The 27,832-nt window shown below is 42.0% G+C and overlaps 1 protein-coding gene across 15 annotated transcripts in view; it reads right to left on the bottom strand.

The window, feature by feature from the left end:
• Positions 1-27,832, bottom strand: part of ankhd1 (ankyrin repeat and KH domain containing 1) — a 170,232-nt gene that overhangs the window by 18,309 nt on the left and 124,091 nt on the right. For 7 of the 15 annotated variants that reach the window (XM_085995499.1, XM_085995498.1, XM_085995504.1 and 4 more), the window contains 13 exons: positions 26,077-26,290; positions 23,686-23,861; positions 23,389-23,551; positions 21,712-21,807; positions 14,761-14,877; positions 13,289-13,454; positions 12,740-13,190; positions 12,484-12,639; positions 9,930-10,094; positions 5,464-7,109; positions 3,445-3,636; positions 1,259-1,513; positions 980-1,176 (listed from right to left, as the gene is read on the bottom strand). In XM_085995499.1, coding sequence (XP_085851625.1) covers positions 980-1,176; positions 1,259-1,513; positions 3,445-3,636; positions 5,464-7,109; positions 9,930-10,094; positions 12,484-12,639; positions 12,740-13,190; positions 13,289-13,454; positions 14,761-14,877; positions 21,712-21,807; positions 23,389-23,551; positions 23,686-23,861; positions 26,077-26,290 — 3,994 coding nt within the window. The remainder of the gene's footprint in view (positions 1-979; positions 1,177-1,258; positions 1,514-3,444; positions 3,637-5,463; positions 7,110-9,929; positions 10,095-12,483; positions 12,640-12,739; positions 13,191-13,288; positions 13,455-14,760; positions 14,878-21,711; positions 21,808-23,388; positions 23,552-23,685; positions 23,862-26,076; positions 26,291-27,832) is intronic. The other 8 variants (XM_085995503.1, XM_085995501.1, XM_085995508.1 and 5 more) reach the window with 4 other exon arrangements.

Genomic DNA, 27,832 nt, shown 5'->3' with positions numbered 1-27,832 from the left:
ATGCTTGGCGATTTCAAAAGCCATCAGAAATCGCCTTGCCCTCTTTCACGGTTCACCCATAACCTCTCCCTCCATATAAATGCTCTCTACCCATATTCATGGCCATCCCCTCTACCTTGCCTTCGCATATAGTCTCTCTATTTCCATCATGTTCACAAACAAGGTAATCTCTTATCACTTCCTTGTACCCCTCACCATTCCCTTCCAACCCCACTTCCTTCTGCGTCCCCCGGAAAAAAATCTCCCCACTTACAACTGCATTTTCCAACTCCTTGAAGATACTGCTTAAAACCCCACCTCTGACCAAGCGATTAGTCACCCATCCTAATACTTTGGCTCTGTGTCAATTTTTATCTGATTACATTCCTGTGAAGCGCCTTAGAATGTTTCACTACATTAAAGGGGCTATATAAGTACTTTCTGTTGAAAAGGTACTGTGCCCTATTTCGATGAGATTCTTTATTTACTTGTCAAGAGTAAACAATTGAAGAAGGTTAGCTATTCTATAATGTAAATGGAACTTAGTTTGCTTGCAGTGAGCTGCTATACTTGAGAGTTGGGGACAAAACCAACATAAACTATATGTAAACTTGATTTTGATACAATGCTGCTAATACCAGTTATGAACAGGTCAAGTTTCCAACAGAAGTGTTTGCCCCCAGTGAGCTACTGCACAGCTTTTTCTCCAAATTGTTGCAAGTGCACGAGCTACATTGAAGTTGTGAGGAAAAATAACCATTAATTGTATGTTTTTGATCAGGCTTTAAAATTACAATACACTACCTTATCATGCATGCATAGCTGTATTGTGGCATCAAGTCCCACCAAAAATGGCTAAAAAATTCAGCCTGTAAGTAGTTTGTCAAATTGATTAATTGTGCTGCAACTACAATTCATTGTGCAGTTTTGCTTATTATGCACAAATTACTACTCTGATATTCATGCTCTATTAAAAAAAAATCAAGTAACTTTCACTCACCTTGTTATAATCCATGAAGTTGCTTGGCACTGGCTGATGGAATGTGTTTGAAGGTGCCACAATTCCAGTATCATCTCTTTCCAATGTCTGATGTTGTGAAAATGAAGCTGAGTCTGATATAGATTGATGCATTAAGTGACCACCCATCACACCTTGGGACCAGCCAGATATGCCATCTGAAAGAGAAACCCATTCCTCTAAGAAAACGACAAGTGTTTGTACCTTTAGCGCTTAACCCTGCCACTTTAACTCCCTACAGATCTCCAACACATTCCTCACCTGAATTATTGCTGACACCAAAAGACCAGATCCCTCCTTGTCCTACAGGAGTTGTCAGGTTACTACTCATCATGGTGGAAAGTGGCGTCATAGACCCAGTCTGCCTAATGCGAGCTGACCTTTCTGTTCCAATAGGTGGTGGTACCTTCCGATCCTGGTTCGCATTACTCGATTTTGGCTGGCCCAAGGAAGGAGGTGCAGAAGCAGCAGATAAGGGTGAAGAGGCTCCAGAAGAAACCGATGGAGGGGATTCACCTGCATGGAAATTTAGTCCAAAAAGTAGTAAGTAACATCCAACAATTTGTAAAACAGCATTGCTCCAAAAGTACAATTCTTTTCAATTGCAGTGCTCTATAATGTGATTTTTGTAACTATAAATTCTGAACCATACCCACTAGAAAAAAAAACCTCACATGAAACAGAAATTAAACTCAGACATATGTCTAGATGATGCTTACTTCTCACCAATTAAAAGAGTGAAGGTCAGCATTGTATGTATGGTTCTGATTTTGATTCCTTTTTAAAAAAAAATTTTAATCAGTAAAAATTCAGATCTTTACAGAAAGTAACAGGTCTAGAGATCAACAAGCCTTCCCTTCGAAGTGTTGGTTAGAAATGTTTTTGCACTTCATTTAAACAGCAGTCAAAAATATTGAAGAAAACACTTAGACATGCAAATGTTAGTGAATGAAAAAAAAATTCTGAAAATGTATTAGCATACATCTTTTCTAGCACTATTTTCTTGACCAAAATATGTTAATGGTTTTTGTTTTGATGCCATCTTTAAATGCGTCTTCAATAGAATAACTTTGGTATTGAACAAATTCAATGTTAGGAGAAACTAAACTAATTATCTCAGTGTTCAGCAAATCTTTAAAACAAATCCATCTAATTGATTAAGGCTAGACGTTAATGCTTATGGATGTGTAGACAGTACAGGAAAGCTTTCCAACTCGCTTAATACCCAAGGGAACCAAGAAGCAGAGGAGAGATCACATAAGTTGCTGGCAATCTGAGAAATGTTTTATGGGGAGATGATGTTGGTGTTCAAGTACATAATGTTCCTTTACACACAATCCTTAGCATGATCTTTTAAAAGGAACGCATAAAATGTGAGGAAATCCCCAAATCAAAAACTCCTTTTTGAGTTTTACCAAACACATTGCTTCTTACAAATGCACGAATGAGACACAGGAGCAGCGTGTGTCTGATAAGAGGGGTAAACTGATTGTAAAGTTACTGAAGTACAACATTTCTAATGTGCTTCAACTCTGCCTTCTTTCAAAAGTGGAAGGACACCCATCAAATTTGTCATGTTTTGTCTGATAACACTCCTGTGAAGCACCGTGGGACATTTTTACTATGGTAAAGGCACTATATAAATGCAAGTTGCTGCTTAATATCTGACTTTTTTTTTTGCTGAGGTTGACATGCTAATGTTCCTATGGGGCCAGACTGAATCTTAATTCGCTGCCATCCTCCTCCCCTATCCCAACTGGTGAAGGTTAAAAATGCATCTTAAAGTATGTTAAAGTATGAAGGAGAATAGCAGTCACTCATTAGTTGCCCCCAAGTTGGAGATACACAAACAAGGACAATTATGATAACCCATGGTTTTATATACTTGTATGAAAATGCAATACAATTTATTCTACAGGATAAGCATTTGGCACTCAGGAAATAATGAAAGGTTAAGAAATAATTGACTGAAGTTGGCAACTGGTTTCATTTTCAATTTAAATTGACAGGTTTCTGGGATATGGAATTATCAAGACCACCAAGTTTATGCGTCCTGACAGACATTTATTCATAGCATACAAGTGTCATCCAGAACATTTAAAATTTATCCACATAACATGATGTTTTCAAATGTAATCGTTGGGAGAGAATGTGAATTTAACTGGCTTTATATACAAGCGAAACATTTCTGAAAACAACATTGCCACAAGAACCACTGGCTGTATCCAAATTCTCAGGGCTATTAAGTACATCCTTGGTGCTGCCTCTTTTATAATTTTTTGTTTTGCAATGTTAGCATCACAATTTTCTAGCTATATTTTGAAGATTGGACCTACTGGAAGTTTTTAAATGAATGCATTAACAAGTAGTGGATCCTAGATTGAGGAGCATAACCTCCCACCCCCAAAAACGCCACTAAAATACAGAAAGGATTGGCTTGTACATACATGTAGCTGGAGCAGTTGTTGAACTCCAAGGGTGTGGGGAAAAATGTTGTCTGCTGAAGCTAGGAGCAGGCATTCCTACAGGGGCTGGTCCTTGTACATACACCTGACTTCCAGCCATACTTGGAGCAAAACTCGTCATTGGGGTGGAAGAGGAAGAAATGGCATTGCCTGATGGGTCCATAGCAGACATTCCTTCAAAAACATTTTTAAAAAAGTACATGTAATGGAATATTTGAGAAATGCACATTAAAAGTGACTTAACAACTTGCACATTTCTCTCTCTAATAAAGGGGTAATAATTCAAACTACAAGTGTGAGTAGCGCTCACCAAAGTCTCATTGCAAAAAAAGGGTAGAGAAAAAGTAGTTGTCGGAGTCTTTCAAAAAATTGAAATGCAAGCACAGACATGCACGTCATTGTAAACCAAAAGGGACTAATTTAAAAATATGCATTTTAAAAACAATTATTTCAAATGTAGATTTTACCCTAGAACTGTTGAACTATTATTGACATGCTACAAATGTACCACGTCACAAAACTCGTGTTATTCTAATCTAAGAAAAATGTTTTATGACCATCACCTAATAAGGAACAAGAGTAGGATATTCAGCCTCTCTAGCCTGTTCTGCCATTCTATTAGATCAAGGCTGATCTGTACTTGAACTCAATTTACCTGCCTTTTCTCCATATCCCTTGAGCCTTACCAAACAAAAATCTATCACAATCTTGAAAATTTCACTTGACCCGGCATCCACAGCATTTTAGGGGAGCAAGTTCCAGATTTCCACTACCCTTTGTGTGAAAAGGTGCTCCCTGATTTCTCTCCTTACTGGCCTAGCTTTAATTTTAAGATTGTGCCCACCTGTTTTGGATTACCCCAGCAGAGGAACTAGTTCTTCTGTCTCTACCCTATTTTAAACGCCTTGATTAGATCCTTCTAAAATCAAGAGAATACCAGCCAACTTTATGCAACCTGTCCTTATAATTTTATACTTTAAACCATGGAATCACTGGTAAATCTGTGTTGTACCCCTTCAAAGGTCATTTGCGTGTCTAAAGTCTAACTTACTGAGGTCACAAGCCATTTTTCCAAAGGTGCATAAATGTATTTGGGTTATTTTCAGCTTTCCTAATATTGAGAGAATCCAAGCAATGAGAGCCCATTTTAAAATCTCGGCACTAATTTATGAGGTCACCGATTGATTCTTACAGCCACACAAACTGCAACCATGGATTATTGTAAGAGCTTTCATTTTCAAAGGGAACTTGTGTTTGATGAGCAGCAACCAATCTGAAGTTCATTTAAGATCTGGCAAAGTGTTACATTACTAAAGTGATGTTAGGGTTCAGACAGCATTGCCGCAAAGCAGCCCCCCGCCCCTCCCATTGTCTAGTAGAGTGAGGGAAGGAAGTGAAGTAGCTTGAATTAATAACTTTATATCTCTACAAATCTTGCAACTTAAGGTCCAATATTGATACAGCTCAACAACAAAAAAGGGACACCGGCCACTGAAGACGGCAAATGGCAAACGACAGATCATTTGCCAGCCTCTCGGCCTAAAAATGGTAACTAAGCCACTAGCATCGTCACAGATCGATTCCTATAATTGAAGAGTCCATCAGTTCCTAAGCAGGACATTAAGTGAAACCTCACAAAGAAGCGAGATAGCCCATCTCAAGGAGTTGGGGGGGGGGGGGGGGGGAAGAAAGAGAAGAGAAAGAGGGGGGCAGGTGGCGAGAAATGAAATTGTTCCTCTCGCCCCAAACAGTCCTGCCTTGATGGTTGAACCTGTAGCGTGAGAAGTCCCTGAAAAAGGGTGGGTGTAAGAGAAAGAGAGAAGAAAGCAAATAAGAGAGAAATATTTAGCAAACTATTGGTAAAAGTTCAGAATTTTTTTAAAGAGTTATTACACAATGCTATTCATAAAAGTTGTTCAAATCAGCATCTTCAAAACTAATAAGGACCACCATTTAATAAACAAATATATTTAGGTAATTCACATCTACTGTTCATCTCACCTGTGGGGCTTGAAGTCACCCTTTGTGAAGGTGGCCTGAAACCAGGAGCCTTGGAATTATCATGAGAAAGTACTGCGTCTAACTGTCCAAGTACAGAACTGCCCATGTAGTTAGAATGTCCACTAAACGTTGGATCTTGTGTTGGCCGCGATGGCAGTGGACAACTTCCCCACACATGATTTGCTGACACCTGGGTATTGTCGAAGAAACTGTTGAAAGGGCTGAAGAGGGCTGCAGAGCCAAAATTTGGAGGCAAGGATTTGCTTCCTGGGTTTGCGTGGATCTGAGAAACATTCAGCATGCCAAGTGCAGATGAAAGCTGCATAGGAGAAGGTACGCCATGCTGCTTCATAGGATCTTGGGTAGAAACCATTGGAACTGGGTTTGGGACAAAAACTGATTGCGGCTCTTGCTGGACTAGGGGATAGAAAGGAGCACCAGGTTGTATTCTGTGAGATACTTGAGAGGCTGCAGCTAACTGAGGTAAAGTGTTGTTGGTCTGAACATTAGGGCAAGCCGACATAGTAACTGGGCGAGTAGATGCGAGACTGCTTGGGGCCACTAATCCATGATCTGGATTTGAAATATAAGGCTTCGGCAAAGTAGGTCGAATATCAGAGGAACTACGGCATTGAATTTGCGGCAGAATGCTGGGCAGTGAAGAGGTCGGTTGTATTCCTATAGCTCCAGAATTACTGTTGACTGAAGAGCTGCTGCAGACATTTGAAAGTGCACATTGGCTTCCTGCAGGCTGTTCTGTGGTGGTCACCTCTTCCTTCGCAGTGGAGGTGGTGAATGGTTCATTCTTAGTCAATGACATGGACTGTTGAGAAGGCTGTGCAACAAGTGGCGGAGGGGTTGGTGGAGTAGGAGGTTGCCCATTGCTCACTGATACAGTTGAACTTGTGGGCAGTGAGCAGGAACTGCTCGTCACAGCTGAAGTCACTGATATCATGGCGTTAGTTTTATTGACCGAGGTGAAGAGTTGTTTTCTAACCGATGATGGAGTTGAGTTGCTTGTGACACACAGAGACTGTGTGGTGAAAGTTGGAGAACTCACAGCCACAGAAGGTGAGTTGATAGAAGCTGAACTACCAATGTCGGGATGAATAACATTACTACCCTGGTTATGGAGACGAGTTGTGTTATGTTTCGGTGAACTGTTGGCGCTTCCAGGACTTACAGGTCTTACTGGGAAAGGACCCCAAGTGTTTGGTGATGGAGAGAAGGTTCCTCCAAAGTGTGCCATGGGTAAGCGAGGGTGCCGAATCTGCTGGATAGTTTGAGCAGCCAGCAAAGCATGTGCTAACTGCGGATGTGAATAAGCCAAAGGAAGCGAGACTGAAAATGTAGGACGCATATTGTTTGATACAATGTTTTTACCAGGTTTGTTAATGGATTGTAATGATGTGGATGATGGTGCAGACAGCGAAGCTGTTGCAGAGGAAGACATCATTGAAACGGTTATTCGGTTTCCTGCAGTTGTAGTGCTAGCTGTAGTTGTGGCAGCTGTGGACCCCATTCTTGTGTTGGCTGTGACACTTTTGATGTGATTCCGAGGAATCAAATCCTCCAGTTCCTTTGCAGGATCCTGAATTAGTGCATTGATCAGCTGCACTGCATGTCTCGTTGATTCTGTGCCTCCTCTGTAAAAATAAATGTAAAGTTTCACCATGAGAGACACATTTTGTTCAGATTCCTGTTGATTTGGACTTGCAGCTAAAATCACAGGGTTCAGAAAATCTACTCAATTCACTGGTTAAGTAGAATTGACTATTCATCAAACCAGGCAGTAGACATTTCAGATTCTGTCCTACATAAGACTAGTATCATCAATAACCTAATAAACAATGTGCCTTGAACTGCACAACCAATACTTTCAGCCACTTAGACTGATCTTGGATTTATTCAGTATGCTGTTGACAGCATCATTACTTAGAAAGAGACAGAATACAACAACGAAGATGCAATATTTTTGTGATCAACAAATCTTGATTATTTTACCAAGTCAGGGATTGAAACTAATTCAAGTACTTGATTAAACTGCTGCAAAATGCTAATAATATTTTAGCTTGTGTATTGGGATCATTTTTATCACAGTTGTAGAAAGGGAACATAGCAACATTTTAAGAAGCCTTAATACAGTAGTTCTAAAAGTAATTAACATATACTATGTAAACTACAATTGCTACAGTAAGTCAGCAATTTTAATCGCTGTAAACTAATAAAAAATGTTAATGTTTTCTCTTCGAATACCATAAATCTAGGTCTAAAGTCAGCAAATCCCATCCCTTGGAGAAGGAAGAATGGGCAGTGCTGGTTTCAGGACTACTGCTCCTTTAAGACCATCATGCAACCACTGTTCCCTCGATAGCTCCTTCCCACCATCTCTTTAGCTCTTTTCAGCCAGAATGCCAAAACCAGCAAATTTTGGGGCAACTAAAATGTTATCATTCAAACGGGACTCCTCTTGGAAGTGAACAGACCTTTATTTTGTTTAACTAAGTGCAGCAATTTTAAGATGCTGACCAAAATAAAATACTTAGTCAAAAATGTGGACTTTTGACAAGTCCCAAAGAATATTTGTCAGACATGCCTTTTATTCAAGTTCAGGGTAAGATTTTGTGAGGTTAACTGAATATGCTCAGAGGTACCATACAGCTAGCTCAAATGCATGTAGAACATTTGATCACTTAGCAAAAATCACTAGATTCTGAAGAGCTCTTATTAAATACACATAAATTAAGAATTTAATATCCATAAAATCTACACTTAATCAGATGTGAGCATCACTAGCAATAGGTATATGTTTAAGATTAATTATAGTTTTGCATTGAATTTTTGTTTTAATCCTACGAGCGTTGGAAAGGACAGTGACCACTGGGAACAATTGATATTCAGATAATTACTCTTGCAGTATGGGAGGGACCAAGGGAAATCAAATCAGTGCCTGCATACAAAATGGCAAGAAAATGCTTGGAAAAGATTCAGAATATTATACAAGACAAAGAATGACAATAAATGACCAAATCTGAAAACCTGTCAGATTTGCTAGCTTTACCTAGCTATTGTATGAAGAGAATGAAAATTATGCGATCAATACCCATATTTAGACAATTTGTGGTCAGTTAATTGAAGCTACGTATGCAGAAACAATGAGCTTTTTCAGCCATACTTTCCTCAGCTTTCTTGAATAAATCCAATAGGGAATTCAGGAGAAACTTCTTTACTGAGAGTGGTTAGAATGTGGAACTTGTTACCACAAGGAGTAGTTGAGGGGGATAGCATAGATGCATTCAAGGGGAAGATAGATAAGCACGAGGGAGAAACGAATAAAAGGATATGTTGATGGGATTAGATGAAGAGGGGTGGGAGGAGGCTCGTGTGGCGCATAAATACTGGCATGGACCTGTTGGGCTGAATGGCCTGCTTCTCTGCTGTAAATACTTTGTAATACTTTCCTGTGCAAGATATATATTTCAGGCCATTGTGTTCAGATTTGATACCATGCGAGTAAAGAAAATAATAGTTCCTAAACAAAATTGAAAAATGCACAACCATTGTAAACGATGGCTTGGTAGCTACAACATTGATAAAATAAAGACAATTTGGAGATCAAACTTAAAATACCATTTGTGAGTGGGCTCAGAGAAGAGACAAACCCCACTAAGAAAAGGGAGAGACACTTGAAAGAATTGACACTACAAGTGTCTATGCAGGAACAAATTTGAAAGCTATGCTTCTGATTTTTACTGCAAAACAAAAAGTACTCAAAACTCTGAGGGGAATAAGTATTTAATTCAGTCTATTTTGAAGTCAGCTTCATTACTTTTACATAAAGATTTTTTGCATTTGTTCTCAGGATTTAGAGAACACTGGCAAGGCTGTATTTATTCCACATCCCTAGTTGCCTTGAGAAGGTGGAAGTGGGATAATGATAGTTTTTACAACTGAATGGCTTGCTGGACCATTCAGAGCGCATTAAGAGTCAACCATATAGCAAGGGACAGTGGTCACATGTGGACCAAAGCAGTTAGCAAGAGCAGGTTAGGTTCCATTCCCTGAAAGATGCTATTTAGGTTTTTACAACAATATCGCAGCTTTTACAATCACCTTTTCTGGTGCCAGTGCACAAATTATCAGGTTTATTGAATATAGTTTCACAACTTGCCATGGTAGGATTTGAAATCATGGCATCTGGGTTGCTAATTCAGTACCATAAAAACTACACTACTGATGACCTGCTTCTTTATCTGACATGTTTTAAGAGTCCCACTTGACAATGAGCATGAAGCACTCAGATCAGCAACCAGAACAAGGAATATTGCTGATCCACTCAATGTAGGATCAGTTGCACCCATGCAGATCTCTTCCAGTTGGAAGGCTACAGTTAGCCTCTCAAGCAAAAAGCCTCACAACTGGGACAAACTGAATGATTTGCCCTTTTTAATTAAAGGTCCAGTTACCTTATTGTGATCATTCTTTCTCCATTCTTGTCTTTTTGCTTGTCAACATCAATGTGTGCACCAGTAACATCTTGGATGGCAGTTATATTGCATCCCCCTCTTCCCATTATCCGTGATACAACCGACGCTGGCACGGACAATTTCTTTGACCTGGTTAAAGCAACTCTATATAAAAATCATAAAATTCTCAATATATATTATTTCAATTTTGCATTTTCCACACACAAATCCACCCCCCACCCCCAAAGACATGCTGGGATATGGTGCCAAAGGCACCTGCAGCCATTTGGTAACATATCCCAAGCAAACATTCTTCACATGTAAACCTGAATCAAGAGTATCAGCAAATTATTCAAATATGGAAGACATCATAGCTACATTATGTCTTACACAATATCCACACAAATATTTTCCAGGCGGGCCACTAGATAATAATCAGAGTGGAAACCCTCACCGGTTTTAACCCCAAGTCCAGAAAGCTGAGGCCAATTTGTGGCACTTTTAATGATGCCAAGCCCGAGATCAGCTAACAAACAACAACCAAGGAGTGAAGCTGGACCGTACTGGCGTGTGTGACTCAAGACATTGCAATTGCTTTAGTAAGCCATTGGTAGGGCAGTTTCTCATGCTATGAGTGAAGGTGAAACAAACATCCACAGCATGCTCTGGTTTCTAGTTAATCAATCTTTCAATTTCAGCTCAAGGCAGCAGCTGATCTTTGGATTAACCATCATAATGAAAGCAAAGTCCATTTGAATATATGTTATAAATCTATTACGTAGCAGACAAAACTATTTATCCGATTAGCATGCATTCCAATATATGTTAAAAGCTCTTCTCTTCGCTTGTGTATTTGTGTAGCATTTTCTAAAAAATCCCAAGTGTAAACCAAGTCAGATTATTTTGTTAGTAGTAAATTTCAGCCCCATTTATATACAACATTGATTAATTTGGCAACATACTGATTTTTTCAAGCAAATCAGTATTTTAAGGTTGAGCCATCTTGCATTGGGGGAGGGCATTTCTGCAAATTGCATTTTAACTGTGTGAATGCCTCGTTGGAAGCTCCTTGCAACAGCACCGCATTTTCCCTGGTGTTATGGATATCAAAAATTCAACACAACGTTTTTGCAAAAAGTAAACAAGACTTATGGTCATAACTTTGGAAACAATAGCCACCCCACTCCCCAACCTCACCAGAATCTTTTTACCTATACATTCGATGAATAGGGAAGTTAGTGTCCAAAGGGAAAAATTAAAAACAAAGTGTTGCAATTTTGATTTAAATATTTGTTGAACTAAACATCCATAAAATCATTGTAGACCACCAGATGGAGCAGCAATGGCACCCACCATGTGCAATGTTACAGCTAGATTTTTCCACAGCATAGCATACATCAAGACTTTACAGACTGACTTTTGTAAACCTGCATGAAATTTATCATCTCAAAGAACAATGGAAATTCTTATTGCTGGCCTTTCAGATAGCTTTACATCATTGCAACAATATTCCCTTTTTATATTTAAGCATTTAAATATATATTCCATTAAAAGGGCCACTAGTATATTAAAAGAAAAATACATTCCTGGAGATCTTGACAGAAATCCTTCCTTGTTCAGTATATAGTATACCACCTTGTGTGGAGCATTATTAAGGTCAAGCGGACTAAGTACTCAAATTAAAGAAGTACTTGTACTTTAAAATTTGGGCCCAATATATGGCTGCCCTCCCAAACAGAGCTATTTCTTGTTCATTCTCAGGTTGTGGGAGGGTTGGGATGATGCCCTAATGCCTTCAAAAACAATAATCTCTCTCCCAGCTCAATGTAAGCAGTGAGGTTGCTTAGCCATTGAGAATTATGGAGGAAGAAATAATTTCCAGACAGATTCCAACCCTTCCCATCAGTCATTAAAACTCCCATTCGGACTACAGAATCTTATAGATGAAGATGCAGATGACAAAAAAGTAGCAGCAAGGCAGGAAGAATTACTTGGCAATAAACCAAGTGCATCAACGTAGGTCAGTTTTGCAAAAAGTGGCCCACAAAATCAAATTTCTATCCATCTGGGGCCAAGCATACTGTATCCATAAGGCAGGCCAACAGATTACTGGTACACCAACCCTTTTCCCATGGCTTGAGAATTTCACATTAATTTATTTTTCTGTTTTTGTTAACTTCCTAGCACACTGTTTCTGTTGCTATACAAGAAAACAGTTTATGCCATTATAGCACTGTTTTCCTTTGGGAAATTAGGGCAGAGAGTCGCACACACAAAGATTTCAAAAAAACTGGGTTACATGTCGCATCTGTTCACATAATCGGAGAAAATTTTACTTTGGTTTCATGGTCAAAAAAGTACCTCAAATTCTGTCACCAAAAACTTGCACATATACGTAGGAAGAACTAAGTAGATTTTGGTTCATTTTGGGTTTTTTTTTTTTTATTTTTATAAAAAGAGAGAGGAAGTGGGGAGCATGAATTTTCTTTTTTTATTAGAACGATACAAGTATACTGAAATATAGAACACTAATTCATAAAATTTCTTTAGTTACCTTCGTACAACTTCTTTCCAGCCATCTTCCCTCTTTTGACCTCGCTTTGGACTGGTTAAATTCATCTTGCCATTTGGGGAGGACAACGGCAGTGAAGTTGATTTGTGAGTTGTAGATAGCGAGCTGGAATTTGTTTCATTGGTACCCTCATGCAGTCTATAAGATAAGCACACATCATAAATAGGAGAAAATGCCAATAGAAACATAAAATTATTACTAAAAAACAACCAATGTCAGCACACGATGTTAATCTTACCTTGTATGATTCTGAGTCTCTGAGATGGAAGTATTAGACTTTTCATTTCTTGGAGGGTATAATTTCTGGTCACTAAAGTTGTGGAAGTCAGCAATTACGTTGAGCTCTTGGCTTTTACCACCACTACTGCACTCACTATTGCAGTCTGTACTGTCAACGTTATCAGAATCACTGTTCCCTCCTGCACCACCGCCTCTCGGTTCCCCATTTATTTTATTTTTATCTGCCTTCTGTTGGGCTATAGACATATGCTGATCTTCTAGAATTATTTGAACACTTGGAGAGGAATCTTTAGTTTTGTTTTTCTTGTTTTTCCTGTTAGTACTTGGTGTGGTTACAACATTGGCTCTCTTTTTCCCGTAAGCACTAGTAAAGGTGGCTGAAGTTGCAGAAATACCAATAGTGGTAGTGGTAGTTGCACTGGGAGGTTCTATAGGCACAACTTCTTCATCTGTGGAAGAACAGAAAACATGTTTGTTCAATTGCTTTAAAGAAAAATCAAAGAATGACCACGTTTACAGTATACAAAATTAAAATCAAATGACTTGCCTTCAAACCTATCTTTTTCTGGAGTTTGTTGCTTTTCTGAATTCTCCTTAACTCTGGCTTCTTCCTCCTCCTGCTTCCGCTTCTGTTCTTCTTTCTTCTTCTTTCTTTTTTCCTTTCTTTTTTCCCTTTTTGCTGCAAGAGCTAGTTTTCGGCTTTCTTCCCTCGACTACAATAAAGACAGAATTAATTTATGCATCAATCATGAAGAATAAAACATGCATGCTTTCATTACCATTTGTTTTAAATCTAAGTGCAGCAAAATCAGAATGCTATTACTTCAGGATGCCCATTTTAAAACGAAGGTTTCAAGTTACAATTATAAAACTAACATCTATAACAAGGTGTGAAAGAAAGTAGGAGAGAAAACAATAGCCTAGGTTTTCTAATTGTAATGCAGATGGTAACCTATTCACTTTAAATGGATTATCATTGACACTAGAATCAGAAAACCTAGGCCGAAGTTTCTCAGTTAAAACTATGTTGACAATTTTGGTAGATCTAAAAGTAGTCCAAAGTTTTAACATTTAAAAAACCCAAAATCTATCAATATTTATTTATTTATGACCAAGTCCTTTCATGAATTATCCCCATATCAGAACAACTTTCACCAAATCCTTCCTTTAAGAAAAAATGGAAAACCATGGCTTTATCTATTTCTCTGCCTCATCTCCCCATACCTTACACTTCATCATGTATATACATTTCCATATGGCCATTCTTATTCTTTGAACAGTTCGCCTCTTCCCATATATACAAATGAACAAGCAACCATCAAAAACGGCAAGGTTACTGGAAGATTTAATTTTTGCAGTAGCCCTGCAAGCCAATAATTATCCCCGCATTAGATACAAGGCATCAATTTGGACCTGCACCTCAATCCTTTAATGGGAGAAAGCCAAAGATACTACAGGAGACTCTGGTTTATCCGGAGGTTGTATGTCTGGAAACCTCGATCTACCGGCAGAAATCAGGAGCCGTTCTGTTAGGTTGTTTTTCTTCTCGTGGCTTTTCTTCCCCCAACAGTCAGGCTTTGGAAAGTCTCTCTGAAGCTGTTGCTAAGCTACAGAGGCGCTTCCAAGGTACAGGCCGACTGTTTGAAGCTGTTGCTAAGCAACAGTGTTTGTTGTCAGATACGGAGATGAAAATCTCCGTATGCTTCAACATTAACTTTGTAGTCCGGCAGTTTTGATAGATCGGCAACAGCTCGGTCCCGTCGGTGCCGGATATAACAAAGTTTCCTGTATACCAATACAAATGAAGTCAAATATTACATTAAAAAGTAACGATGCAAGCACATCTGTTCAGAGAAAGGGCAAAAGACATTGCACTTTATATGTGGAAGATGAAGCTACATTGAAAGATGCAGCTACATTGAAAGAATGACAAAGACCAATCCAAAAAATGGGCTCAAAAACAGCACAATGTGGTAATTTTTAGATATCTTTCAATGATCATTCAGAATGAACTCCCACCTTCTCCAAGTCCAGCTCCTTGAGCAGAATGCTTGCATTCTTGTTAGCTTCAGCAGCTTGCTGGTCCTTTGCTTTAACTATTGTTTCCATGCACTGGTGACATTTCTTAAGCAGTTCCTAAAACAACAAATTGTAATCAGCTTTAAAAACATTTTGTTTAGGACAGGCGAGTGGGACAATGTAGAAATGTACAGTGGTTGGAAAGTGAAGAGAGTAACTTTGGTGAAAGAAAACTCTAAAGTTCACTAATCCACACAGGATATTACATAAAGCATAAATGATTTATATTAGGAAAAATAAATGTTCTAATATAAAAGTATTATTCTTTATAGGGACAGCACAACTGTTAACTAAGCTTCACTATACCATGACATAATAACTCAGTCTGGGTCTGTTCCAGCTGTATGTCAAAATTATTGAACAAGACTTACTACAACTTACATACCTTTAACATAGAACATAATCAATACAACAGATATCGAGCCAAAGGAAGAGATATTTGGAGGGGTGACTGTCAAATTAATGCATTTTAAGGAGCGGCTTAAAGGAGAAGAGGAAGAAAGTTACAGAGATAGGGGGCAGCAAGTCCGAGGGATTTAAACAGCAGAATAATTTTAATTGGGGGGACTGAAAGCCAATGTAGGTCAGCAAGTTTATGGGTGATAAGCGAGCGGTACTTGGATACATAGAAATACATAAAGGGGGTGAAATTGGGTACAGCCCCGCTTGGGGCGCTAGAATTGGCGGTGCGCAAAATCTATCGCCAGGCGCAACTTATCGCCACCTCGAGCGATATTGGGTTGCATCGCCCCTAAAGGTGATTGCAGCGTAAAATCAGGCGCTGCACGGGACTCCTAAGGCGCTAACCTGGCGGCGCTACTCAATATCTGGGCGGCCGGGCGCAGCGCAGGTGCTGTCAATAATCGATGACCACGAGACATGCTGGCGCCGGCCAGCTCTTAAAGGGGCAGGTCATTTAGGATCAGCAGCCACACTCATCGCCCTGTAGGCCTCAAAATCAGCGCTGTTCATTCTGTGGCATTACAAACTTTGACCAGATGGAGAGGGTGAGGCAGAGAGCGGAGCGTTTTACCGATGGGGCATTGGATGCTTTGGTTGGCGCAGTGGAGCGCCGGCGAGCAGTGCTGTACCCTGACAATGGCAGGAGGCCTCATCAGGACGAGTACCGCAGAGCTTGGAGGGAAGTTTCGCAAATAGTCAAATCCAGCAGCGTGGCGCCCAGGACTCCTGTGCAATGCAGGAAGAAGTTCAACGATCTCACTCCGGTCATTAGGGTGAGTGGCTTTTTGGCAATCTTCTTCATCCCTCCATCTGCACCTGACTTTATGGCCAGAGGGTGTGCGATGCCCCAATGGCCATCTGTCAGCCAGCACCCATGCCCCTTTCTGGGAACACACACGCACATTCAACTCAGGGCATACTGTAAGGGCTGTTCCACCATGGGGGGCATGAGATGACAACTCAGGGCAGCATGTTTAATCACTTCCCGTCCTTTCTCCTGCAGGCCAAGCTGGCCAGGAACCGGAGGGAACAGAATCATACCGGAGGAGGCCCTCCTCAGCTGCAGATACTGACGGACCTGGAGGAAAGAGTCCACCAGATTGTTGGAGGCCGGATGAGTGGTCCTGTCACCACTGGAGCTGCCAACCCCATTGTGCACAGCGATGGCAAGGTCATCACCTTTTTGAACTGCCTCCTTCCACTTGTTCCCCCCACCAGCATGCTTTTTCACTCTGGACCCATGTCAGAGCATTGCAGCACTCTTGCATCCCTTGCTGCCACCCTGTCCTTTCACTAAAGCCACTCTTCAACCTCCCTGCTTTCAGATGCTGCATCACCAGCTCGGGAGCCGGGCCATCAAGCTGCCAGGGACACTGACTCCAGAGGCGACGAGCAGGAGGAAGCCGGACCGTCCGTACCACCCTCAGGCGAGCCAGCCCATCTGCAAACTGGGAATAGTGCTTCCCTGGAGGGGAGCGGGGGGGATGGCTCTGAGGAGGAACCAGTGGGCTCCAGCAACGCAAGGGGGGTAGGGAAGCTCGGGAGCCGTCTCCCCGGAGGGCGAGTCAGGCCACGATGACTGCTGCACAGAGCGCTGAAGAGGTGCGTTCCCTCGCAGAAATGAGCGCCCAGGCTCGGCTCAGGTACACTGAGCTGATGGCTGCAGTGGCAAGGATGCCTGAATCCATCGAGACACTGGCAAGGAGTGTGCAAGACTTCGGGGCAGCACAGGCGAGGAGTGTACAAGACTTCGGGGCAGCACAGGAAAGGAGTGTCCAGGGCTTCACCGAAGCACTGGCACCTGCCATGCAAGTGCTGAGTGCTGCCACGCAGTCACTCGCTGGCCTCATGCAGAGGCAGATTGAGGCCACGCAAGCACTGACTGCTGCCACCCTTGATGGATCAGGCAGGATTACCCGGGGCCCTTGCAGCACCACAGCAGGCCAGCAATCTGTGGACCAGCCGATTGACGGGGCAGCACTGCAGCATGCGAACCAGAGTGCCAGTGTGTCGGCCGACCACGGAGCAGGTGTCCGCTCTCAGGATGTCAGCATTCCTGATGCCAACGCTGGCACGTCTCCACTGCAGCTGCCATCACCTGCAGGACAGACTGCTTCCACCCATGCCCAGTTGGAGCAGTCAGCATCCGGGCCCTCCAAGCCCAGAGTCCGTCCAGGCCATCCCTCAGAGGCATCTGCGCTTTCGGACAGTCAGCAGGCGTCCCCCAGCCTTCATGCAGCCACTGGGGTCCCATTACGGAGGAGCTGCAGGGAGGGAAGGGGCCGTTCTCGCAAGAGAAGTAGATCACCATCAAAGGGGAAAGAGTAGAAGGTGCTGCTGAGACGTCTTATTTCTAGAAATCAAGGCCGTGGATGCTGGTCTGAATGTTAGTAATGTTTTGGATAGTCTCCCGGGTGTGCGAGCCACTTGGTCTGAATGTTAGTAATGTTTTGGATAGTCTCCTGGGTGTGTGAAACACTTGTGTTAGTTTGTTAGTTAAGCTTTCTGGTGCCATTGCTTTGTCATGTTGGAAGGAAGCACAGTTTTCAAAATAAAGAAATTATTTTATTGACATCGGCCATGTCTGCTATTTACATTCATACTGGCCTTCATAGGCTTTGGGTTATCCGAATGGTTCCATTCCTGGTCTTCGATTGGCACCAAGCATTTCGTCAGAGGGGCCTAGAACCGATTCCTTATCAGCCTCTGACGGACGGCCCTTCCAGTTTCTGGGACCCTCCCGTCTTGGTCCTCCTCCTCCGCTGGTCCTTCAATGTCTGCTGGCATTGGCTGGGTGCGCAGGGTGGCGAGGTTATGGAGCATGCAGCAGACAACGACGAAGTGGGAGACTCGCTCTGGTGAGTACAGCAAGGCGCCTCCCGAATGGTCCAAATAACGGAACCGCTGCTTCAGCACGCCGATTGTGTGCTCCACAATGTTCCTCGTCGCCTGATGGCTGACGTTGTAGTGCTCTTCTGCAGGGGTGCTGGGCGAACGGAGCGGGGTCATCAGCCATGAGCAGAGGATAGCCATCGTCACCGAGAAGCCAGCCTTCTGGGTGAGCCGGGGCCTCGAAAAGGTCTGCTACTGAAGTCTGGCGCAGGTTGAATGCGTCGTGGCTGCTGCCTGGGAACTGAGCATTGACCGCGAGGATCAGCTGCCAGTGGTCACAGACCAGCTGCACATTCAAGGAGTGGAACCCCTTGTGGTTGCAGAAGTCTTCAGGATTCAAAACAGGCGCCCGCAAAGCCACGTGCGTGCAGTCAATGGCGCCCTGCACCATGGGGAAGTCCGCTATTGCCGCAAAGCCCTGTGTGCGCTCCCGCTGCTTCTCCGGTGTCACAGTAAAGGAGATGTACTGCCGCCGCCTTTTAAACAGGGCATCTGTTACTTACTGGATGCAGCTATGCACCGCAAACTGGGAGATGTTGGCAATGTCCCCAGTTGCTGCCGAGAAGGAGCCGGTCGCATAGAAATTCAGTGCTACTGTAATCTTGACAGCCACCGACAGAGAGGTCCTGCACCTTATCTGCGGCTGAAGATCTGCCTGAAGCAGGTGGCACAGCTCAGTCACCACCTCCTTTCTGAATCGCAGCCTCCTAAGACACTGCTCCTCCGACATGTTGAGGTAAGAGAACTGCTGCCTGAATACCCTGGCAGCGTAAGGTCTGGTGTGGCGACGTCTGTTGGCCCTCCTCCGTCTGGCCATTCCTGACCCCCTCTCCCTCCGTCTCTTGTGCCCTTTCCAGATGGTCGAGCAGCAGGACGTTCCCCTCCAAAGCAGTCCCCATAATAATAGGTAACAAGAAATTATACAGGGTGTAAAGGCTCACCAGCAGCAGGGTGATGGTCTGAAGGCTGAAGGTCCTCTGGCAGCACTGGGTCACTAGTGATATGGCTCTCAGAGTGCAACTCTGCAAAAATCCCAAAGAAGTTGTGCTCCCAAAATGGCTGCCGCTTTTATACCAGTACAATCCCCTTTAAAGAGCGCCCCCCTAAGCCCGAGAGCCACTGGGGAACGTTCCAGTAAGCTGTCCTTATTAGTGCCAGGCGGAACAAAGGGGCGCACCACTGAATTTCCGGTCCGGGGCGCCAAAAAGGCGTTGCACACTGAAATGACGTCATGATCTGCCTGCGCCCACGAGCGGCCGCTAAGATTTAGCGCTGGCGCTAAAAGCCACTCAATATCGCAAGAGGCGCTGGGTTCACTGCGCCCGGCCGAAAATTGGCTAACGCCCCACTTCTCGGCCTCTTTAGGCGCTAAATCGCTGGCGCTACCAACCGAATTTCTCCCCCAAAAGGTGCAACATGAAACTAGTTTACTTGGCCAAACCAGTTCATGTCAGTGTTCAACCTCTGCATGAACAAAGAGTTCAAATTACATTTACCAGCTCAGGGTTTCAACAGCAGATGGACTGAGGTAGCAGTAAAGGCAGGCTATGTCACTGAGAGAGAGAAGTAAGCAGTCTTTTTGATGGACAGGACATGGGTTCAGAAGCTCAGTTCTGAGTCAAATAGCCGACTGAGGTTGCAAACAGCATATTTCATTAAGAGACGGTGGCTAGGAAGGGGGGAGATGAGTCAGTGGTCAGTGAGGAGCGAAAGATGATGGCTTTGTCTTCCCAGTGTCTGGCTGGAGAAAATTGTGCTTAACCAAGACTAGATGCCAACAAGCAGATTGATAGCAAAGCAGTGAATGGGTCCAGAGAGATAGTCGAGGGGTAGAGCTGGGTATCATCAGCATACATGTGGAAGCTGAACCCATGTGTGTAGATGTCACCAAGAGGCAGCATGTAGATGAGGAAGAGGAGGGGGCCAAGGATAGATCCTTGGGGGACTCGAGAGGTGATGGTGCAGGGGCTAGAAGAGAAGCCACTGAAGTCACAGAAAATGTTGTGTGACTTGGGATATGACCATTTTGATGCTGTGTAAGATTAGTGTGATTCAAATGGAGTTGCAGGAAAGATGGGCATGGATCCGGGAGGTAACCACATGTTTAAGGACACTGGAGAGGAAAGGGGGGTAGGAGATGGTGCAATAGTTTGCAAGGACAAAAGGGTGGAGGGTTTTGAGGAGGGAGGGGTGAAACCAGCGACTTTTGTAAAAGGTCAGTACAGTGCTCCAGGAAAGTGAACTATTTACAGTATCTGCTAGCATGGGGGCCAGGAAAGGAATTTGGGTGGTTAGCAGTTTAGTGGGAATGGAGTCAAGGGAGCAGGAGGTAGGTTTCATGGAATATAAATACAAATTACCAGGAGCATAGAATACAGTTCATATCTCTAAGATACCCGTATTTCATGGGTAACGTGGTAACCCAATCCACAACTTAAAGCATTTCTACATTACATACAAAAGTAAAGCATTTCCTATTTCCGTATACTGGTTCTGTGTCAGATATCTACACAAGTGCCGCTGTATGGTATAAATATTAAGTAATTATGATTTGTCATGGATCACCATCCTGTAACTGTCTACTTACCCTGCATAGTGCAAATTGCTGCCAGAATACTGCAATTTTGCATTCAAAATCCAAGAGAGAGTAAAAACACTCAAGGTGGATCTGAGCAATAACAAATTACTTGCAAGATATCACTTACTCCAAGTATTATGCTTCCTGTTTAACCAAACATCACTAAAAATTTCAAAAAGTTTATCTTCAGGTGTATTATTTAGTCTGAAGATACTTTAATACATTGCCATGGAGGTCCATGATTCTATTCTGTGCTTTTTAATTCTTCCTTGAATTTCCAGTACACATGCACCAAGTACAGAAAGCAAAACTGTTGTCATACTTTTACTAAAATTAAAAGACTGCATTTATATAGTGCCTTTCACAACCTCAGGATGTCCCAAAGCACTTTACAGCCAATGAAGTACATCTGAAGTACTGTTGTAATGGGACTCGAACACACAATCTTCTGACTCCGAGGCGAAACTGCTATCCGCTGAGCCACGGCTGATACTAATGCATGCATAAATTAAAACTTTTGCTATCATATTGATAACTTACTATTTGCACTCAAATCACTTCTATTTATAATTTATTTTGACTGTTGCTGTTTTGCTTCTACTTTATATTACTTTTTCCTTTGCTTCTCTCACTCACCTGTATTGTTGACACTCAATATCTGCCCTAACCTGCTTCCATGAATGTCCACTGGCTCCTGCTTTGAGGGTCAGAACAATCCTGGCCTCCTGAAACCAGTCTATTCTTCCTACAACTCACCGGTACTGGTTAAGCCCCTTTTGTTTCTTCGAAGTGGTTCAATTATAGATCACCACAGATTCCATTACTGAAAATTCCAGTTAAAAAACAGATGGAAAGGTGGGAATAAACCCAAGTGTTTGCACACTGAAGATGAACCCTAAAGGTGAAAAATGTTGTTCTTGTGCACACATGAATCTCTCACAATGTAGGAATGTACTCACTTTGTCAGTAATGGTTGCTATGTATCTCATACATTCAATATCAGATGGAAATTGGTTCACCTCCTTCACCAAGTACTGCACAACTTTCACATGACCCTGAAAAAGTATAATTCAACATTTATTAGACTTGAAAATGCATGCTTGCAGGAAGAGGCTAATGTGGTTGTGCTTATATAAAACTTGTTGTAAGCTGTCTCATTAGAGCATCCCAATGTTATGAAACGGCTCTTAAACTCTGATCCTTAAACAGTATCATTTCAATATATACAAAGTTAAGTTACCTTCAATACGATTATCTTCTCTACTCTTTAGCTGCAATTTACTCTGCACATACATTAAGGTTAAGTGTATTTGAGGGATGCAAGGGGGGAAATAAATGAAAAGGGAAAGCAAAAGGAACCAGGCGATCATAAAAACATTTCCCTTCAAGAACACTTATTTGCTTTCACCTCAAATCCCAAGTGATCATCCTGCATTCTTGGTGGACGAGAGCCTTATGACATTAAGTGATTTTTTTGACATAGGTAGCCTGGAGTGTAAACTATCCACACACAGCAAAAATACTGTGCAAGTGATGAATACAAGGCTAATAGCAGCTAACGCACCTGAAGTCATACCAAAGAAGCAGAGCTAATAGAATGATCCAAGAACAAGACCCAAAAAAGCTCATGGGGCACCAGGTCAGAGAGTAAGCTATTCATGTAGGTTAAATTACATTAAAAATGACAAACTTCAGACAGATAATCTAAAATTGTTCCTGGTTTGTGAACCTTCACACACCAATGAACCAGACCACAGTAATGCAGAAACTGGTTTATCTTGACTTGACACTTGTCAATGCCTTGCGAAAACATTTTCTCAGGTCTATCAATTCTCCTACATTCAACAGGAGGTTTAAGCAGGACATTGCACCTTCGCTGAGGATCGTGATTCCTTGACTGTTTCTAGCATTTATGGCAGTGAAAGTCCTTTATTAAATCTATATACCTTTCGTCATCACCTCTGCCTCTACAATCATTTTTGCTTTGTCTCACTCTTCAGCAAGAGAAAACACTTGACAACCTTACAGACCAATGAAATGGGGGGGTGAAATAAAGAGAGACAGACACACAAAAGGTAGCGACCAGGAATAAAGAATATATTAACACCACTAATCCTTTTTCTGTGGCCCATGTGTGACACACACAAAGGCATGTCACTGGTGCAACTCAGCACCTTAGTTATATGGTTTTGTCTAATATTGATAGCTACGATTGCTCCATGTGGCAACCTTAGAGACAAAGTCAAAATAAACTTTTCCACATTGGTATGCAGTGTACCTACAGTAGGGGCTTTTCCCAGGGTTGGGTAACTTAAGATCACTTTCCAAGCTAGTCTAAGGTCATGGCTTCACTATAATGAGGCGAGTGGCATCCTCCTATAGTGATATCCATGGAGTGGCCAGGAAGCAAGGAGACCCAACATGATGGGACTATGCTGCAGTCAAAAAATTGACTTTTTTTTCCCTAAAAGAATCAAACTTTTTATAAAATTAAAGTAAAATTGATAGTTTTTAAATAGACATCAAGAGGAGAAGTACTTACCCTGGTCTTAACTCATGCATTTATTACAAAACATTCAAAATAAGGGGCGGGGGGGAGAAGAGAGAGGGGTGGTGGTGAACAGACCAAGAATTACCTTGCGGAAAGCTGCCATAAGAGGTGTGATTTTCCGGTTGTCTGCTGCATCCACATCAGCACCAGCCTGCACCAGTAACTGGACCACATCAAAATGTCCACCATTTGCTGCCAGCCATAAAGGTGTGTTACCTTTCTTGTTGCGAACATCGATGTGAGCCCCTCTGTAGCATTCAAACAAAAATCAAAATCCATGATGTACAAAATTATTTTCTTTTGACTGAAATTTTACAGGACCTTAATGAAATCATATTGTAGGGATTCATTTTGTGTAAAATATATTCAAATTATTAAATACCTGTTTATCAGCAATTCACAAAATTTGTAGTGGCCCTTATCTGCTGCAATGGTTAAAGCTGTATCACGCGATGAAGGCACTGGTGGTGCATTGACATCAGCACCTTTGTCAAGCAGAACCCTCCCCACCTCAGCATACCCTCCAGAGGCAGCTTCCATTAAGGGTGTAAGACCAGTCTAAATAGAAACAATCCCAGTTAAATTAAACTGTTCAGTTATACATTGCATCAATTTTATCTGCTGTGTACCAAAAGATTTTGGAATAATCCATGAACGTTTAACATGCTCCATTAAATAGAATACAAGTGATCAATGTGCTATCCTAGAAGCCTTAAAAACTTGGATTTATATAGTGCCTTATCACGTCGTAAAAACACCTTAAAATAATTCATTTGTAAAGTGCTTCAAGTTTAGTGACTTGTGTAGACAAACACAGCAGACATTCTGCAACAGCAACATTCCACAAACAGCAAGATGAATGATCAATTTTTTTTTTTTTTTTTAAGTAGTATTGGTTGAGAGGGGTATTTTGGCCAAAGCACCAGAATTCCCTGATCATCTTTGAGTAGTGCTATACAATTGTTAACGTTCACCTGAACAGGCGTTACAGGTGCACTTCGTACGATCCAGCGTTTCCTCAATACTTCACGAGTTAGTTAACAAAAGATGTTTACCAATGTACAATGTTCAAGCAGGGCATATGTACACAGGTACAGGAAACTTTGGTTTATCCGGAGGTTAACTGTCCGGAATGCTCGAGCCACCGGCAAAATTCAGGAGTCGGTTCAGTAAGTTTTTTTTCTTTTCGTTGCTTTTTTTTCCACTAGTCAGGCTCTGCAAGGTCTAGCTAAAGCTGTTGCTTAGCTACAGAGACGCTTGCAAGCTACGGCCGACTGTTTAGAAGCTGTTGCTAAGCAACAGGGTTTGTTGCTAGATACGGAGCTCAAAAGCTTCCGTATGTTTTAACATTAGCGCTGGTTTGTCCGGCAGTTTTGATGGGACGGCAACAGCTCGGTCCCGTCGGTGCCGGATATCTCAAAGTTTCCTGTATAATCAAAACTGCCTATGTAAACTTGTCACACCCAGTGGAGGTTCTGCAGCGCCATCGCCGGTAGGAGGGGATAATCGCAGCACAAGTTCACAGATAGTATCCATTATAAATATTAAATTAAGGACAGATGCATGACTTAGAAATGGGGGCTGAATTATGTCTGTCCACCGTGGTCCAATTATCCCCTACCCTCTAACCACATTCCACCAGAATTTGAGGGTTTCAGGAAATGTTCCCTCTTTTTTCTTGCATGGTCCCTTTAAAAGTGCTGCACAGCAGTGCATGCACGGTATCTCTTCCAGCGGCAGGAGTTGGTGAGCGACCAGAACGGGAGCTCACGCGCACCTTAGAGGGAACATTGGTTTCAGGATGTGCAGACTTGATTTTTTTTTAAATTAGCATTCTACAAAAATGCAAACTCAATTGGGGGTGGAAGTTAAAAATAATCCCACCCGAGTGGAAGCTGGACTAAAAAAGTGAGAAGCTTTGACGGGGAATTTTTGGGAGGCTGACTAACAGCCCAAGGATACCTTGGTCTCACCCCTTCTCTCCCACTGTTGATGCTATAATTATCCTGGCACACTCCCTCTCCCCCCAACTTTTTGGTACAGCTTCCACTTTGGTGTTTAACTTCTGCTCCCAGCTTGCGTCTTTTTTTAGTTCCACTCTGGCTTTTATATTTAAGTACAGCTCAGCTTTACTTTTTTTTTAATGTTCCACTTATTTGTGTTCCCTATAGTTCTATTCATGCTCTGGTTTATTTTTTTATCCCAACTCTTGCTTAATTTAGTCCTGCTCCCTCTCCCTAGTTCCCAAATTTCCTGCACCGAGTTGGGAAACAGGATTTTAGTGTTCCCCCTGCTAGTCCAGCTGGTGACCCCAGATTTGAATGGAGAAGGGGCAGCAAGAGTAGGAGAGTGGGAAAACGGAAAATTCGCAGAGAACATAGGACAAAATAGCCAGGCAGACATGGGAATTGGAGCTTGAAGGACAATGTCATGTGATCCACTCCAACCAATCACAGGTAAGTACACAGACTGCCAGAGTGCTACACAGCTTGGAGGATAAGCAAGGAAGCCTGAATCACCACTGCAATAAAATTAATGGGATATACAGAAGCAAATTCAAATGCAACAGGAATAGTGACATAATAATTGTGAAGCTAAAACTAAATAAAAATGTTCAGCCTGTGCTACATGTCGTTCAAATAAACTAGTGAGGGGAGTACTGAAGTCAAATGTTCTTGCTAAAATGTTGATCATTTAGCACAATATATTGTAAGCCTGAGGGGGTTGCCCTTTATACATTTATATGTTTTAATAAACAATAAAACAGTGTTACCTTCGCTCTGTGCTCAACATTTGCCTTCCTATCCAACAGTAGGCTGACAACTTCTGCTCGACCTTGGAAACAGGCCAGAGTAAGGGCAGTGTTTCTATTGGTCTCAATCTGGGCATTGATGTCAGAGCCCATATCAAGCAGCAGTTTCACTGATGCCACATGGCCATTCATAGCAGCTAACATCAGAGGAGAAATCCCCAATTTGCTACCAGTCCTGCAAAAGAATAAGCATGTTAGGAATTGTGTGTTTACAAAGTTTCTGTAGTTATTTAACTTTCTTTGTCTAAATTAAATTGTGAGATGCGCAGATGATGTATTAAACTAGCACATATGCATGCCTGAAGGTGGTTTCTAACTGGTGAGAAAATCCTCAGTTAGGAATGATGGGAGAGGGAGGAAAGAAACAGCTGTTGACAAGCTTAAACTAATCAAAATTTCTTAATTCTTTTCTTTTGTTCCTTTCTCTGTCACCTACCAAATTAAATGCAACCTTCCACACCTACATTCATACAAAGTTGCCAGACTTTGTTTGAAATTGGGCTCTTAAAAATTTAATTTCTAAATAGCTGTTAATTATTCAATGTCACACAATCAGCTAATCATATAACCTTATATCAAAATATCTTAACAGTTTCACTGCTTTCATGCTTTACTTGGAACACTTTCATATAGGCATATCGTAAAACCATCAAGGACATACTTGCAGCAGTGCCAAGTCATGATAAAAACACAGGTCAGAGAACGACAGGTTTTGTGGCCAGCGTGGCCAGCGTCAAGTAATTAAAGTCATCTCAATTCCTTCTTGCTTTTGCCTTTATGATGACCTTGGAAATTAGAGGGAAGGCATAAAGGAATCTCCCTGTCCGAGTAGGCAAGTCATGTAATGTCTATTGCCAAGCAGCCCATTTTAAGAATATACTGAAGCAGAGTACACTTATGATGGTACATTGCGCCCCTATTAAACTCAAATATAATGCTGTCTTCTGCTGGGCCCACCAATAACATTCCTTATCTGAATATGTATTGACATTAACTGTAAAACACTACCTCCACCTTATAGGGCCAGAAGTTGCTGAAAAAAATAACAGGTGACCGACACATGCCATTATTAATGTGCAAATGAGCCAGCAACTTGGTGAGGAAGAGATACCCCATGAATTGCAGTCATTGGCTTCGTAAAAACAGCATTTTGCCCGTAACCTCCGAAGTTGCTGAATTTGCATATTAATTGCCCATTAAACTTGCCACAGAAAGTTAGTTCTAACAATTAATAGCACAAGTACCCTTTTAACATGACAACTGTTAATGACTGCCAATCAACCCCTCTAGTCCAGAAAGTGAACAATTAAAAGTGTGGTCCTTCAGGTTGTGAATTGTTGTTGGAGATTTTAAAACTGTTTCTTTCTTACTTTTCCTTTCTGGCTCTCTTTTTCTCCCTTTTAATCCAATCTTTCTTTCCCTCTCTATTTCTTGTTCTGTACCTGATTTGACATTGAATTCACCCACTGTCATTCACCCTCCTTTCAGTCCTTCCTCTGTTTATTTCTCAATCCTTCAAACTCACTGGTTAAGGAGATACACTGTTGGTCCCAACATTCACCAAGGTCTCAGATGCCCTATTGCCCTCGCTGTGCTGTTATCAGCTCGCACTTCCAGTAACTTACAGGGAATAACATTTTTGAGATGAAGGGTGCAGGAAAAAGTCTAACTAGCCAGGCACACTCCAGCAAATTCTGGCCCATCTCATCTACACTCC

This window comes from Somniosus microcephalus, chromosome 8, assembly GCF_052327205.1.
Source record: "Somniosus microcephalus isolate GS21.2 chromosome 8, FLI_Smic_1.0, whole genome shotgun sequence".
In the NCBI taxonomy this organism is placed as follows: Eukaryota; Metazoa; Chordata; class Chondrichthyes; order Squaliformes; family Somniosidae; genus Somniosus; species Somniosus microcephalus.
Note: the sequence above shows the minus strand (reverse complement) of the source record. Positions and strands in the feature narration are given on the sequence as shown.